The sequence below is a fragment of the Pogoniulus pusillus genome, chromosome 37 (genome assembly GCF_015220805.1).
Source record: "Pogoniulus pusillus isolate bPogPus1 chromosome 37, bPogPus1.pri, whole genome shotgun sequence".
Taxonomy (NCBI): domain Eukaryota; kingdom Metazoa; phylum Chordata; class Aves; order Piciformes; family Lybiidae; genus Pogoniulus; species Pogoniulus pusillus.
In genome coordinates this window covers 328,655-340,857 of record NC_087300.1, presented here as the reverse complement: position 1 = coordinate 340,857, position 12,203 = coordinate 328,655, and the positions used below count along the sequence as shown (strand labels likewise).

At 62.3% G+C, this 12,203-nt stretch overlaps 1 protein-coding gene across 7 annotated transcripts in view; it reads left to right on the top strand.

Moving 5' to 3' along the window:
* PHACTR4 (phosphatase and actin regulator 4) overlaps positions 1 to 12,203 on the top strand; it is a 41,551-nt gene that overhangs the window by 21,789 nt on the left and 7,559 nt on the right. For 3 of the 7 annotated variants that reach the window (XR_010308703.1, XM_064172873.1, XM_064172868.1), the window contains exons 3-10: positions 17 to 861; positions 6,006 to 6,179; positions 6,552 to 6,632; positions 8,010 to 8,165; positions 8,266 to 8,613; positions 10,279 to 10,864; positions 11,490 to 11,707; positions 12,038 to 12,188. Coding sequence is in view for 6 of the 7 variants with exons in the window: in XM_064172873.1 (XP_064028943.1) it covers positions 816 to 861; positions 6,006 to 6,179; positions 6,552 to 6,632; positions 8,010 to 8,165; positions 8,266 to 8,613; positions 10,279 to 10,864; positions 11,490 to 11,707; positions 12,038 to 12,188 (1,760 nt within the window). In the remaining variant the exon portion in view is untranslated. The remainder of the gene's footprint in view (positions 1 to 16; positions 862 to 6,005; positions 6,180 to 6,551; positions 6,633 to 8,009; positions 8,166 to 8,265; positions 8,614 to 10,278; positions 10,865 to 11,489; positions 11,708 to 12,037; positions 12,189 to 12,203) is intronic. The other 4 variants (XM_064172870.1, XM_064172871.1, XM_064172874.1 and 1 more) reach the window with 2 other exon arrangements.

Genomic DNA, 12,203 nt, shown 5'->3' with positions numbered 1-12,203 from the left:
GCCTCTTTGCCCCTAGTGCTGTCCCTGAGCACCCCTGACAAAGGAAATTGCTCTGCTGCCAGCCCCGTGCAGCTCCTGCAGCAGCTGGGTGCCACCAGGCTCGCTCATCCATACCCTCCCTGCTTTGTGTTTGCTGTCCCCTTGGTCCCGTTCGGGGCTGAAACCCTTCCAGCCTCCAGCTGCCAACTCAGTCGCAGGGAATTGTCAGCAGCAGGAGACACTTCTGTGGCGTGAGGGTGCTGTAGCCTGGAGCAGGCTGCCCGCAGAGGCTGTGGAGTTTCCGCTGGTCACTTTCAGACCTCTCTGGCTGTGTTCCCATGCGTCCTGCCCCCAGCAGGCTCTGCAGGGGCTTGGACTCGTTGCTCTCTGGAGGTCTCCTCTGCGAGGCTCCTCCAGGCCCTTCCTTCAGCGAAACTCCTCCGTCCCCCCCCGGGCTTTCTCCGTCCGTGGCTGAGGGCGCGGGGGGTGGCGGTGCTGGGATCCCGCAGCTGAGAGGCTGCGGCTCCTTCGCTGTCTCCTCCCCTTCCTGAGCCGCGGCGCCGGGCTGTGGAATGAGCGGCATCCGTGCGAGGGAGCTGGCACCGGGAGCGCGCCGCGGGTGCCCGGGCATGGCACACGGGCAGGGACGGACCCGTGCGGGACCTTCCCGCAGCGCTGCCTGAGGGCCGGCGGCCGCCGCTGCCGGGCTCCCTGCCGGTCCTGGGCGGGGGCTTCCCGGTCCCAAGGACTCCAGGACCGAAGTGCTCTCGGGGGACTTTCTTCTCCGTCTTTCTCGCTCCCGCCTCCTCCCGGAGCGCTGCCGCGCAGGGACCCCGATGGGGCAGCCGCAGCTCTCCAGACCCCTGAGCCCCGCAGCGCTTGGTGAGTGGGGGGCAGGGCCCGGGGCGCAGCGCGGGGCCGGGGCAGGGCTGCAGGTGGCGGAGCTGGGAGCGCAGGAATGCGGCGCTTGTGTAACCTGCGCCCGGGAACGGCCCCGCCGCCGCCTGCCTGCTGCGTGGGCTGGGGAGCGCCTCGGAGGGCATCGGGTCCAGCCGTCGAGCCTGCATCGCCACGGCAGCTTCTGCCAACCGCCAGGCTGCTGGGGCTGGGCTCTGTCTTACCTGGCCGGGTTCGGGGACAGCAGCTTTGCAAAGTGGTAATATCCCCCTGCGTGGGGTGGGAGCCATCCCCGAGCTGCTCAGGGTTGCTGCCTGGGGTGCAGCATCACCCAGCCTGGGGTCTGTGGGAGAAGAGCTTGGCAGGCACCTGCCTGCTGGATTTGTGTCTGCTCTGCAGGGTGCTGCGGAGTTCAGGCTGTACCGAGCTCAGCCGACCCCTGCGAGCCGCCGGAGCCGAGACGGCTGCGTACAGCTCACTGCTGTTTCCAGTCTCCTGCTGGGATGGGGAAGCTCCTGGGAGCCGTTCCCAGCTGGGATGGGGATGCTCTGACAGAGAAGACTTTCTACACCCTGCTGCTCCCCTTTGCCTCACAGGGGCTCAGCTGGCTGGGCTCAGACCATTCCTCTAAGCTGCAGAGGGGAATTGCCTGAGGCTCAGAGTCCCCTCGGTGCCTGCACGGGGGGAGCTGCTTCAAGCACTGCAAGTTTTTCTCTCATTTTTTCACTTTCATAATTTTGAACCTCCCAAGCATTGAGGGGCTCAGGTTAAACCCTCTACACCCCCACTTCCCTCCAGCCCCTCTGGTTCACGAGCTGCTAAAAGTAAGTGGAAGGGAGAAGTCAAACTTGTGTGTGCTGTGGGTGGGCATCGAGAGCTTCTTCCCCTTGTATTTCTGGTGGATGCCAGCCAGGGGCTGCTTCTCTCCTGGAGCAGCAGAGGTGATGGCAGTTTCCAGGGCAGTTGGGCTCTCTTGTTGTGGGGCCGTTGTCCCTTGCTCGAGGCCAGAGAGCTGCTGGTTCCTCAGCTGCTGTCTGAAGGCCTCCTGCTGATCGAGTTGTGAACCAGAGAAGGGTTTTGCACGAGGCTGGGCAGGATGCTGCGTCCTGAGGAGTGGTGGCTACAGCTGGACAAAAGACAGAGAGACTGAGGGCTGGGAGTGTCTGAGGCGGGTTTGTGACCACAACCTTTTGTTGAAGGTCAGGATCCACCTCCTGCCTGGGCCATTCAGGAAATGCAGAGGAAGGTTTTCAGGCTGCTGTAGGAAGCTTGGGAGCATTTCCCACTGGTGCCTTTCTGCTGCTTTAACCTTAGCAGTATTTCCCTCAAAAGGGCCTTTGTCTGCTGGGGGTTTTGGGGTTAGAGCTGCTGGCTTGAAAGCTTTTTGGATCCCAAGCTGCTGAGCCTGGCACAACAAAGCTGCGGCAGGAGCTCTGGCTCCCTTCTGGCGGTGGCAGGGTTGGTTGTGGTCCTGCAGTGCCAGGCTCTGACACAGGCTCTGTGTGCTGAGGCCTCAGCAGAGGCTCCTGGTGGAACTCTCCTCTGCCCTGCTGAGGCCACATCTGGATTATTGTGCCCAGATCTGGGCCCCTCAGCTCCAGAATCAGGGAACTGCTCGAGAAAGCCCAGCAGAGAGCCAGAGAGCTGCTGCAGGCAGGGAACACCTCCCTGTGAGGCCAGGCTGAGGGAGCCTGCAGCAGAGGAGCCTGAGAGCTGCCCTCAGTCCTGTGCTGAAGGTGTGCAGGGCAGGAGCCAGGCTCATGTCCAATGATAGGACCAGGTGCAGTGGTTGGCACCAGCATGGGCAGTTAGAGAGTGGTTGTTCTGGAGGATCTGAAAGGGCTTTTCCAACTAAAAGTATTGTGTGGTCCTGGGAATGGCAGCCCCAAGCCTGGGCAAAGCTTTGGCAGCAGATGACACAAGCAGCACCACAGCCACTCACTGCAAGATGAGCTCAAAGCCCCCTGCGAGGCTGCAGCTCCCTGCCATGCAGTGGGCTCTGCCCTCGGGAAGCAAACAGCAGTGTGGTGGCTCAGTGCCACCCTAGGCCTTGCCCAGTGCGCGGCACCTAGGGCCAGGTGCAGTGTGAGAAGCAGGACCTGGTGTGAATGAGCACAGCAGGCAGCGGGAGAGGCTCTGAGGGGCCAGCTGGCTGCTGGGGGAGGACATCCTGACCTGCCTGGCATTGCTGCAGCCTTCTGCCACCTTGTCTCCAGGCTGGGCCAAGTTGGTGACGTTTCCCCAGACTATTTCAGTCCAAACACTTTGGGTTCACACAGACCTGCTGCCCACACAGCTCCATGCCCTGCCTCCTCCTGGGACAGGACCAGGAGGTGTTTCAGGGCCAAGTTTCACATGGTGGCAGGCTCTGGTGGGCAAATGCTCTGATGGCAGCCAGGGCACAGCTCCCTCCCCAGCTCAGCTAGGCTCTGTCTGAGGCAGGGCAGGTTGAGTGCCCCAGGGCTGTGGGGGCCAAGGTGCTGAAGCTGCAGCAGACTTTCAGCCTGGGTTCAGGCATGGTGTGAGGCTCCCTCGGGACACGTCTCTGCCATGGCTGCTTCATGCATTTCTTACAGAGCCCAGCATGGAGGGGTGGGAAGGGACCTCTGGAGCCCATCCAGTCCTACCCCCTGCTGCAGCAGGGCACCCACAGCAGCTTGCCCAGGAACACAATGGCTGGGGGGGCTGGAAGCTCTGCAGAGGAGGAGACTTCACAGCCTCTCTGGGCAGCCTGCTCCAGGCTCCAGCAGCTTCACACCACAGAATTTTCTCCTCCTGGTCAGGTTAAACAAGGCCATGTCCTGGCATGGGGCACCTCAGGAACCTGCTCATTGCAGAGCTCTTGGCCTTCTCATGAGGACATCCTGGGGTCACGTCCATGACCTCATTTAACCTTTCGCATACATCTGAATTGGGGTTTCCAGCCTGGCACCACAGTGAGAGCGAGGCTTGGGTGCAGACCTGCCATACAAGACCTTGGCCGTGGTGCTGAGCAGGTACCAGGCTGGGTGAGGCATCAGCTTCTTTGTACTCCTGCCCCTTCCCTGTCCCTCCAGTTTGTCTTTGGTGCCCCATTGCTGTCTCTGAGCATGGTGCTGTGGAGATGGGGTGCTGAGGGCCATGGTTCAGTGGTGCCCTGGCAGTGCTGGGTCAAGGATTAGACTGGGTGACCTTGGAGGTCTCTTCCAACCTTTCTGATCCTATGTTGAGAGGAATCTGATCCCAGCTCTGGGGCTGTGTGTAGGCCATGGCAGGTCCAGGACTAGCTTTGTCCCATGGCTGGAGTGGCCTTCCCTTACTATTCCTTCCCAGTCTGCTAGCCCCAGGAATCAGGATCTTGGCTGACCCTGCGTGTGGCCTGCACTGCAGACAGGTCCTGCAGGCCTGGCTGAAAGGTCTCCTGTGACCCAGAGGGCTGCAGGCTTGGAGGCAGCGTTTGGCATGGCTGGGTTATGGGCTGCAGGATGCTGTGGGCACAGGCTGAGGGGGCTGGGGGTGTGCAGGCTGGAGAGAAGCCTCCAGGGGACCTCAGAACTGCATTCCAGTACCTGAAGGCATCCTGCAGGGAGGCTGCAGAGAGATTTGCTGGGGGGGTCTGGATACTGGCCAAGGGGGAATGGTTTGGAGCTGAGGAAGAGCAGGGTTAGAGTGGAGCTGAGGAAGAAGTTCTGCAGTGCCAGGGTGGGCAGACTCTGTCACAGGCTGCCCAGGGAGGCTGTGGCTGCCTCCTGCCTGGAGGTGTTCAAGGCCAGGCTGGATGAGGCCCTGAGCAGCTGAGTCTGGTTGAGAGATGTCCCTGGGCAGGGCTTTGGAGCAGGCAATCCCTGAGGTCCCTTCCAGCCTGAGCCTTTGTCTGATGTCTCCAGACCCTCCTCCCCACGTTGGCTGTTTTCAGAGCTCTGTGCAGCTGCAGCTTTGGGTTCTCCTGTCTCCTGCAGCCCACATGCCAAAGGCATCCTCAGGCTCTGAGTGAGGGCCATCAAGCAGGCCAGCAGCAGCCTTCTCCTGGCTTGTGAGCACAGCTGTGGGTTTGCTGCAGGCTCTGCTGGGCTCTGCTGCTTCCAAGTGCTGCCTGCTGCTCCATCACTCCCAGCAGCACTCACCCAACCTGGCATCAGCACTGCTGCTTTGGGAGTGTGCTGTTGCTACTGTGAGCTGGGGGCTGTGTCCCTCCCCACCTCCGTGTGTCCCCCACCTCCATGTCCCCCCCCACCTCCGTGTCCCTCCCCTCCTCCGTCCTTCTGTGGTTCTCCAGGGAGTTGGAGTGCAGTAGGTGGGGCTCAGGCCTGCATTGTGCTGCTTTCCTGTGATCTTGTTGCTCTTGGCCAACTTTGCCTTTATTTATAGAGGGAAGAGCCCTGCGAGGCTGAGCCCTGCCTGTGGCTGCAGCTGGCTTGGGTGGCTGCAGCGGGCAGGGACCTGTGGCCATGCAGGGACCTGTGGCTACCACCAGTGGCTTCCAGCTGGAGATGGGCTGCAGCCAGGTGACCCAAGGGCTGCAGCAGCTCTGCCGTGGGAATAGGCTGAGAGAGCTGGGGGTGTGAGGCTGGAGAGGAGAAGGCTCCAAGGGGACCTCAGAGCTGCTGCCAGTGCCTGAAGGGATCCTGCAGGAAGGCTGCAGAGGGACTTGTGCTGAGGGTGTCTGAGACAGGCCATGGGGGAATGGTTTGGAGCTGAGGAAGAGCAGGGTTAGAGTGGAGCTGAGGAAGAAGTTCTGCAGTGCCAGGGTGGGCAGACTCTGTCACAGGCTGCCCAGGGAGGCTGTGGCTGCCTCCTGCCTGGAGGTGTTCAAGGCCAGGCTGGATGAGGCCCTGAGTAGCTGAATCTGATTGAGAGGTGTCCCTGGGCAGGGCTTTGGAGCAGGCGATCTCTGAGGTCCCTTCCAGCCTGAGCCGTGCTGTGGGCTGTGGCCCTGGAGCTTCGGGCAGTCGCCTTTCCTCTCGCTGCCCTTTGCACTCTTAACCGCTGGAGCCCCATTCGTGTCTTCTGGGCTGTGAGGTGCCGCTGGGCTCCTGAGGGCTCGGAGCCTGCTGCCTCCCTGCGAGGACCTGCAGCACGTTCCCCAGGGCAGGCTGCTGGAGCTGCAGCTCCTCTGCAGCACAGCGGTGACAGCTTTGTTCTCGGTGCAGCAGAAGAGGTGGAGCAGCCCCCAGCTGATGGCATGGGGGCAGAAGTGCTGGAGTCGAGTGACACCACACCCCCCACCAAGAGGAAGAGCAAGTTCCCGAGCCTCGGCAAGATCTTCAAACCCTGGAAGTGGAGGAAAAAGAAAAGCAGTGACAAATTTAAGGAGACTTCAGAAGGTAACCTCGTGGGGGCTGGGTGGGAGACCCCTCCTCAGCCTGGGGAGCCTGCCAGGAGCCATCCAGCTAGCGAGGACTTGGTGCCAAGGCTAAGTGGGGCTCGGGGCTGGCAGCTGCAGTGTCTGCAGAGCTGCCACGGAGCAGGAGTCTCACACGAGTGGATTCCTTTCTCCAAGGAACCTCCCGAGCAGCCCCGGGGAGGGAGACTTCGCCGCACCGCCCCCACCGAGAGCGGAGGACGGGCCTGGACCTGCCCTTCCTCCTGCCTCCTGGCAAGCCCAGGGCCAGCTGAAGCCCTTCTCCCCGCAGAGTCCCCTGCCGCAGCCCCCAGCCGTCCCCCTCCCTCAGTGCTGATTCTGCCTCTGCTGTCAGTCCTAGAGCGAAAGATTTCGATGCGGAAGCCGCGGGAGGAGCTGGTGAAGAGAGGAGTGCTGCTGGAGGAGCCTGAGCAGGGTAAGGCTGCAAACTATCTCCTCCTCTTCCTCCTGTGTGCTGTCTGTGGCTGACCTTCCTCTGCCAAACCTCACCCCTGCAGCCCTTCCTCCTTTGGGGAGCTGCATTCCAAGGCTCTCTGCTGCCCTGGTTCCTGCTTGCCTTGCCCTCTGCCGTGTGACCTCATCTGGCTGTGGCACCTGGCAAGGAAGGCAGCTGGGAAGATGTTGCCAGGAAGGTGCCACGCCTGGCTCGGCCATCTTCCTCCCTGCTGCCAGCAGGGAGGGGACAGCTGTTCTGTGTCACATCCCATCCTGCCCCTCCTGCACGTGTCCTGCTCCAGCTGCCTTGTCTGTTCCTGCTGAGCTCTCCTGCCACACCTCTGTCTGCTGTGGGACCAGCACCAACTCCACATCTCAGGCTTCAAGGCCTTGGAACAGGAAAGCAACTGCTGATGCCTTTGGATCTGCCTGGGCAGGGGCATCTCCTCCAGCAGCTGCAGAGGGGGTGTCTGTGGGGTGGTTTGGTCATGCCTGAGCTTATCAAAGCCTGCCCTGCTCTGAGAGCAGCCTCAGCTGCTTTTCTGCCATCCCTGATGTCTCTCCCTGGGGCTGTGCTGCCAGATCAGTTCCTCACCCAGGCACCATCACCTGGTCAGCCTGGAGAAGAGAAAGCTCCAGGAGGCTTTGCAGCCTCTCCGTGCATATGGGGGCTGAGCAGAAAGCTGGGGACAGACTTCAGTGCAGGGCCTGTTGTGACAGGACAAGAAAGGAAGGTCTGAAACTCAGAGAAGGAGACTCAGAGTGGAGAGAGGGGAGAAATGTTTGACACTGAGGGTGGGGAGAGCCTGGTCAGGATGCCAGAGAGGTGAGAGCTGCCCTATGGCTGGCACCAGTGCAGGTCAGGATGTCAGGTTGTTTGGGGCTCTGAGCAGCCTGCTCTGGCTCAGGCTGCCCTTGCTGGCTGCAAGGGCTGGACTGGAGGAGCTCTGAAAGTCCCTCCCCACCCCAAGCAGTTTGGGACTCTCTGAGACTCGGGTTGGAGAGGCTGAGCAGATGGAGAAGCTGCTGGAGGTTTAAAATGGCAGAATGCAGCTCCTCTGGGCTGTGGCGCAGCGCTGGGCATGCTGGCTTTAGCTGCAGTAGAATCCTTTCCAAACAGGGAGGCAGATGAAGAGGCTGCTGGAGAAGACACAGAGTGATGGGGGTCAGAGCTGTGCCAAGGGATGCCAGCCTCAGCTTGCTGGTGGCACTCTGCAGAGGGCAGGCTGAGGGTCAGCTGCTTCAGAAGCCAGAGAAGCTGATGTGGACTGCTGGAGCTCCAGGTGGCTCAGGCACATCTCCTCCCTCTCCTGCTCTCTGAGTGTTCTGTTTGCCCTTTTCCTCCTGTGCCCTGCAGATGGTGAGGACTCAGAGAAGCTGAACCTGCCTGCACTGAAGAATGGCCACACGGTGCCCATCGGTGGGCCTGGGGTTTGTAACCAGGAGGAGGAAGCCACCAAGCCCCCTGGCCTCAGGAAGCCTGTTCCAGCTGAGGAGGCCAAGAAGAGGCAGGGTAAGGCCTCAGCTGCATGTAAAGCCTGTGGCTGAAATCCCACTGGCTCCTTCCCGCCCCGTGCCCTGCAGCCTCTCATGCCAAGCGTCTTCCTCTGCAGGCTCCTCCAGCAGCCACTCCGGGCCCGAGCTGGAGCCACCCCAGGAGCCCAGGCAGCCTCTGCTTCCGCCCAAGAGGCCTCCCTCTGCTGCCCAGGAGGCAAATGAAGCCCAGGGGAAGGAGCCAGCACCTGCCAGCAGCACTGCAAAGCCTGCACCCTGCAGCACAGCCCCCACAGCAGCAAAGACTCCCAGTGCCACCACTGCCCCTTCCCCAGCCCCCAGGACTCTGCCCCCAGCTCCTGCCAGTGCCAACACTGCTGCTGCCACGAGCACAACCAGCACAGCCCCTGCCAAGCAGCCTCCTGTGCCTCCTCCCAAACCTGTCAACAGGAACAGCTCGGTGCTAGGTGAGTGCCTCCGCAGCAGAGCCCTTGCTCAGCCTGCCCCTCAGAGGAGGATCTGCTCCAGGCACCAGCAGGCTTTGCAGGCAGCCTTGCCACAGTGGAAACACTGCCCTGTGCCAGCCCTGCCCGGCTGCTCCGGCCGTGCCTGAGCCCTCTGTGAACTGCTTCCTTGTTTCCCCTGGGCTGCTTGCAGGCCCTGGGGATGGTCTCTGCAGTGCACTGGTGCCAGCTGCAGGAGGTGCTTCTGGAGCAGAGCCTGTGGCTGCAGACGGCATCCAGGCAGGCCTGCTCCAAGGCTGTGAGGAGAGGAGGAGAGCAGCACAGCTGCTGTTGCCTCCCAGGTGGGACTGCAGATGCAGGGAAGGGCTGTGCAGCTCCTCAGCTATCCCTGCTCCCTCCTTAATGAGGCTGCAGCTGCAGCAGGGTGCAGTCAGTGCTGGGGGAGCCTGGGTTTGTGGCTGTGTCTCTGGTACCTGCTGCAGCCCAGCTGTGTGCTGTTGTGCCACTGCTTGAAGCTGAGACAGGAGGCTGCAGATCCCCTTTGTGCCTGCCTGGAGATGTTCCCCGAGCCCATTCTGAGCAGCTCTGGCATCTGATGCAGCAGCTGAAGGCTCAGCAAGCAGTCTGTGGGGATTTAACCAGCATCAGCTCTGGAAAGCAGAGCACAAATGGGGGTGCCCTGCCAGCCAGGAGCTTGGCACAGCCCTGGGCTTGGTGCTGCTGGCAGGTTTCAGGAGCTGCAGCTGTGGTGGGGGCACCTCACAAGAGGCTGTGCCAGTTGGTGTCCTGGGTTTGTGGCACTGGAGGGAGAGGGGCTGGCTCAGGAGGATGCTGAGAGCAGCAGCCAGCACTTTCGTGTCCCTTCTGCCAGCTCCTTGGTCCCTTTTAGAAGCTGTTACTGCCCAAAGGTGGCAGGAGCCTGCCCGGAGGAGGTGCTGCAGTCCCTCTGGGCTGCAGCTGGAGCTCTGCACAGATCTGTCCTTAATCTATAAGGGGAAGTCTAAAAATGTCAAACATCCCAAACATGCCCCCACGTCCCTGTGGCCCCGCAGCTGTCCCTGGGCTCGGCTCTCCCTGCCCCCTCTGCTGGTGCCTGGCTCTGCAGAGCCCTCCCTGCTGCACCCCAGGCCACTGCAGGGGAGCTGCTGCCAGCGCTGGAGCCTGGCATGTCCTGGGTGCCTCAGGCTGCTCTGCTGTGCGCACAGCCAGACCCCTCCATGCTGTGCTCCTTGGCTCTGGCTGAGCTCCATCTGCTGTCACTCGAGGCTGCTGCTGTTGTCTCTCTGGAGCAGTGGAGGCTGCCCAGACCTCTCACAGCCTGCTCCCTTCTGGCTGCTCTGCCAAGTCTTTGCTGCAGGAAGGACAAACTCCAGCAGCTTGCAGCCTGGTTCTTGCTGACATCTCCTCCTGGCAGAGCCTGCACAGCCCAGGCTGCTGAAGGGTTTCTGCTGGTGCTGTGGGTGGGGAGGGCCTGGCCCAGGCTGCCCAGAGGGGTGGGTGCTGCCCCAGCCCGGGTCAGGTTGTCGGGGTCTGGGCAAGCTGCTCTAGGTGAGGACATCCCTGCAGGGGGTTTGAAGCTTTGAAGGTTCCTTTCCCCCAGACCCATCCCCTGACTGGCACCTGGAGGGTGCCCTGCTCACTGAGTGCCTCCTGTGATTTTCTCTTCAGCAGAGCTCTCCCAAGCCATGGGCACTGCCCCAGGCCTGTCCAAGCCTTCCCCTCCTCTGCCACCAAAGCGAGGCCTCCTGCCCAGCAACCCATCGGAGGCAGCAATGACTTCCAAGCCCCCTCAGGAGTGGACAGTGCCAGGCGGCCGCCCCACACTGGTGCCCATGTACAACCCTCCTGCCTACCCCCCGCCCTCGCCCTCGCCGCCGCTGCCCACACACGTGCCCCCCGAGCCTCCCCGCCTGCCCCTGCCTGCCTCCACCTCTGCCTTGGACCCTCCACACTCCCTGGACCTGCCCAAAGAGACTCCTCCTCCTCCTCCTCCTGAAGACTTCAGGTCCCTGGAGGTGTCCAAGAGGACAGCAGAGCAGGGCCTGGGGGAGCCCCAGGTGCCAGCTCGCCTGCCCTCCGTGCCACTGCACATCCGCATCCAGCAAGCTCTCACCAGCCCCCTGCCTGCCACGCCGCTGCCCGAGGGCTGCCACCGGGCACACTCGCTGCTGTTCGAGAGCGAAGGCACTGGAGAGGACAGCGGCAGTCTGGGCAGGACCAGGTCCCTGCCTGTCACCATCGAGCTGCTCAAAGTGTGAGTCCCTCAGGGCCGCCTCGCAGCGCCTGCTGCCGCCGTGCCCTGCTGCCGCCGTGCCCCTGCTCTGTGGGGCCAAGGAGGGGCTGGGCTCGGCTGGGCTCTACTCCTCTGGGCTCCTCTGCTGGTCCTCACAGCAGCCTGGGAACCTGCTGTCTGCTGGCTGAGCACAGCTAAGCTGCTCCTGGCTGTGGTGGCTCACGCACTGCTGAGAACCTCCTGGCAGAGGGAGGTGGCTCCCAGGCCACAGACACAGGGCAGTGCCCAGGGCCTGGCCTGGTCTGGCCTGTCCTGGCTTTCGCTGCCTCAACACAAAACAGGTTCTTGGGTTCCCTCCATCCTGGCATGGTGCAGAGTAGCAGTGGGCACAGGGCTGGCTGGAGTTGGAAGGGAGCTGAGCCTGCAAGTCCCAAAGTTGGGGGGAGAGCCCTGTTTGGTCCTGCCAAGAGCCTGCCCCTGGCAGTTCCTGTGCCAAAGCCTGTGTTTGGCAGAGGGGGGCGGTGCAGGGTGCTGGGGTGGCTCTTGGGTCTCTGCTCCCTGGGCTGCCTGCTGTGGGCTGATGAGAGCCAAGGTGCTGGTCCTCTGGGGAGTGTTCAGAGGTGTGTGACAGTTTGCTTCCCCTTAGTCCAGACGATGAGGAGGAGGAGGAGCAGGAGGAGGAGCAGAGCTCAGGCCCCCGCGTGTACGTCGGAGAGGTGCCAGGTGTCAGTGCCATCCCCACACGGGTAGCCCAGGCCCTGCCTGAGGAGCAGGAAGGGGACGCAGGGATGAGCGACTCAGACTCGGAGGGACCCGTCCTGTACAGAGACGAGGATGAGGAAGAGGAGGATGAAAGCCACAGCAGTAAGGCTCTGGCACTGCAGCTGCTTCTGCAGCTTGGCTGGGCTCATGCCAGCCTGTGTGAGGTCAAAGCCCTGGCCCATGCCACACCTCAGCACCTGGCTCCCGGCCTCCTGCTGTGCCCCAAGTCCTCTTCCATGCAGCCTGAGTTGTGCCCTCCTGCTGTGGTGGCTCCTGCAGCAGCTGGTGCTGGTGGGGTGGCATTAGAGGGGCATGGCACAGCAGTGCTGGTTGCTGCCACCATCTCTGGTGAGCTGCGGTGCTGAGGCCAGGGCAAAGCACAGCTGGCAGAGGCACAAGGCAGATGCCAGTCCCACTTAACCCTCCCCACAGGCACCTTGGCCAACAGGGTGAAGAGGAAGGACACCCTGGCCATGAAGCTGGGCAGCATAGGCATGCTGCAGGAGGAGAAGGTGCCCTTCCCTCGCAAGAGCAGGGAGGAGTGGAACGAGATCCGGCAGCAGATCGGGACCACGCTGATCAGGTGCGGGGGGGGTGG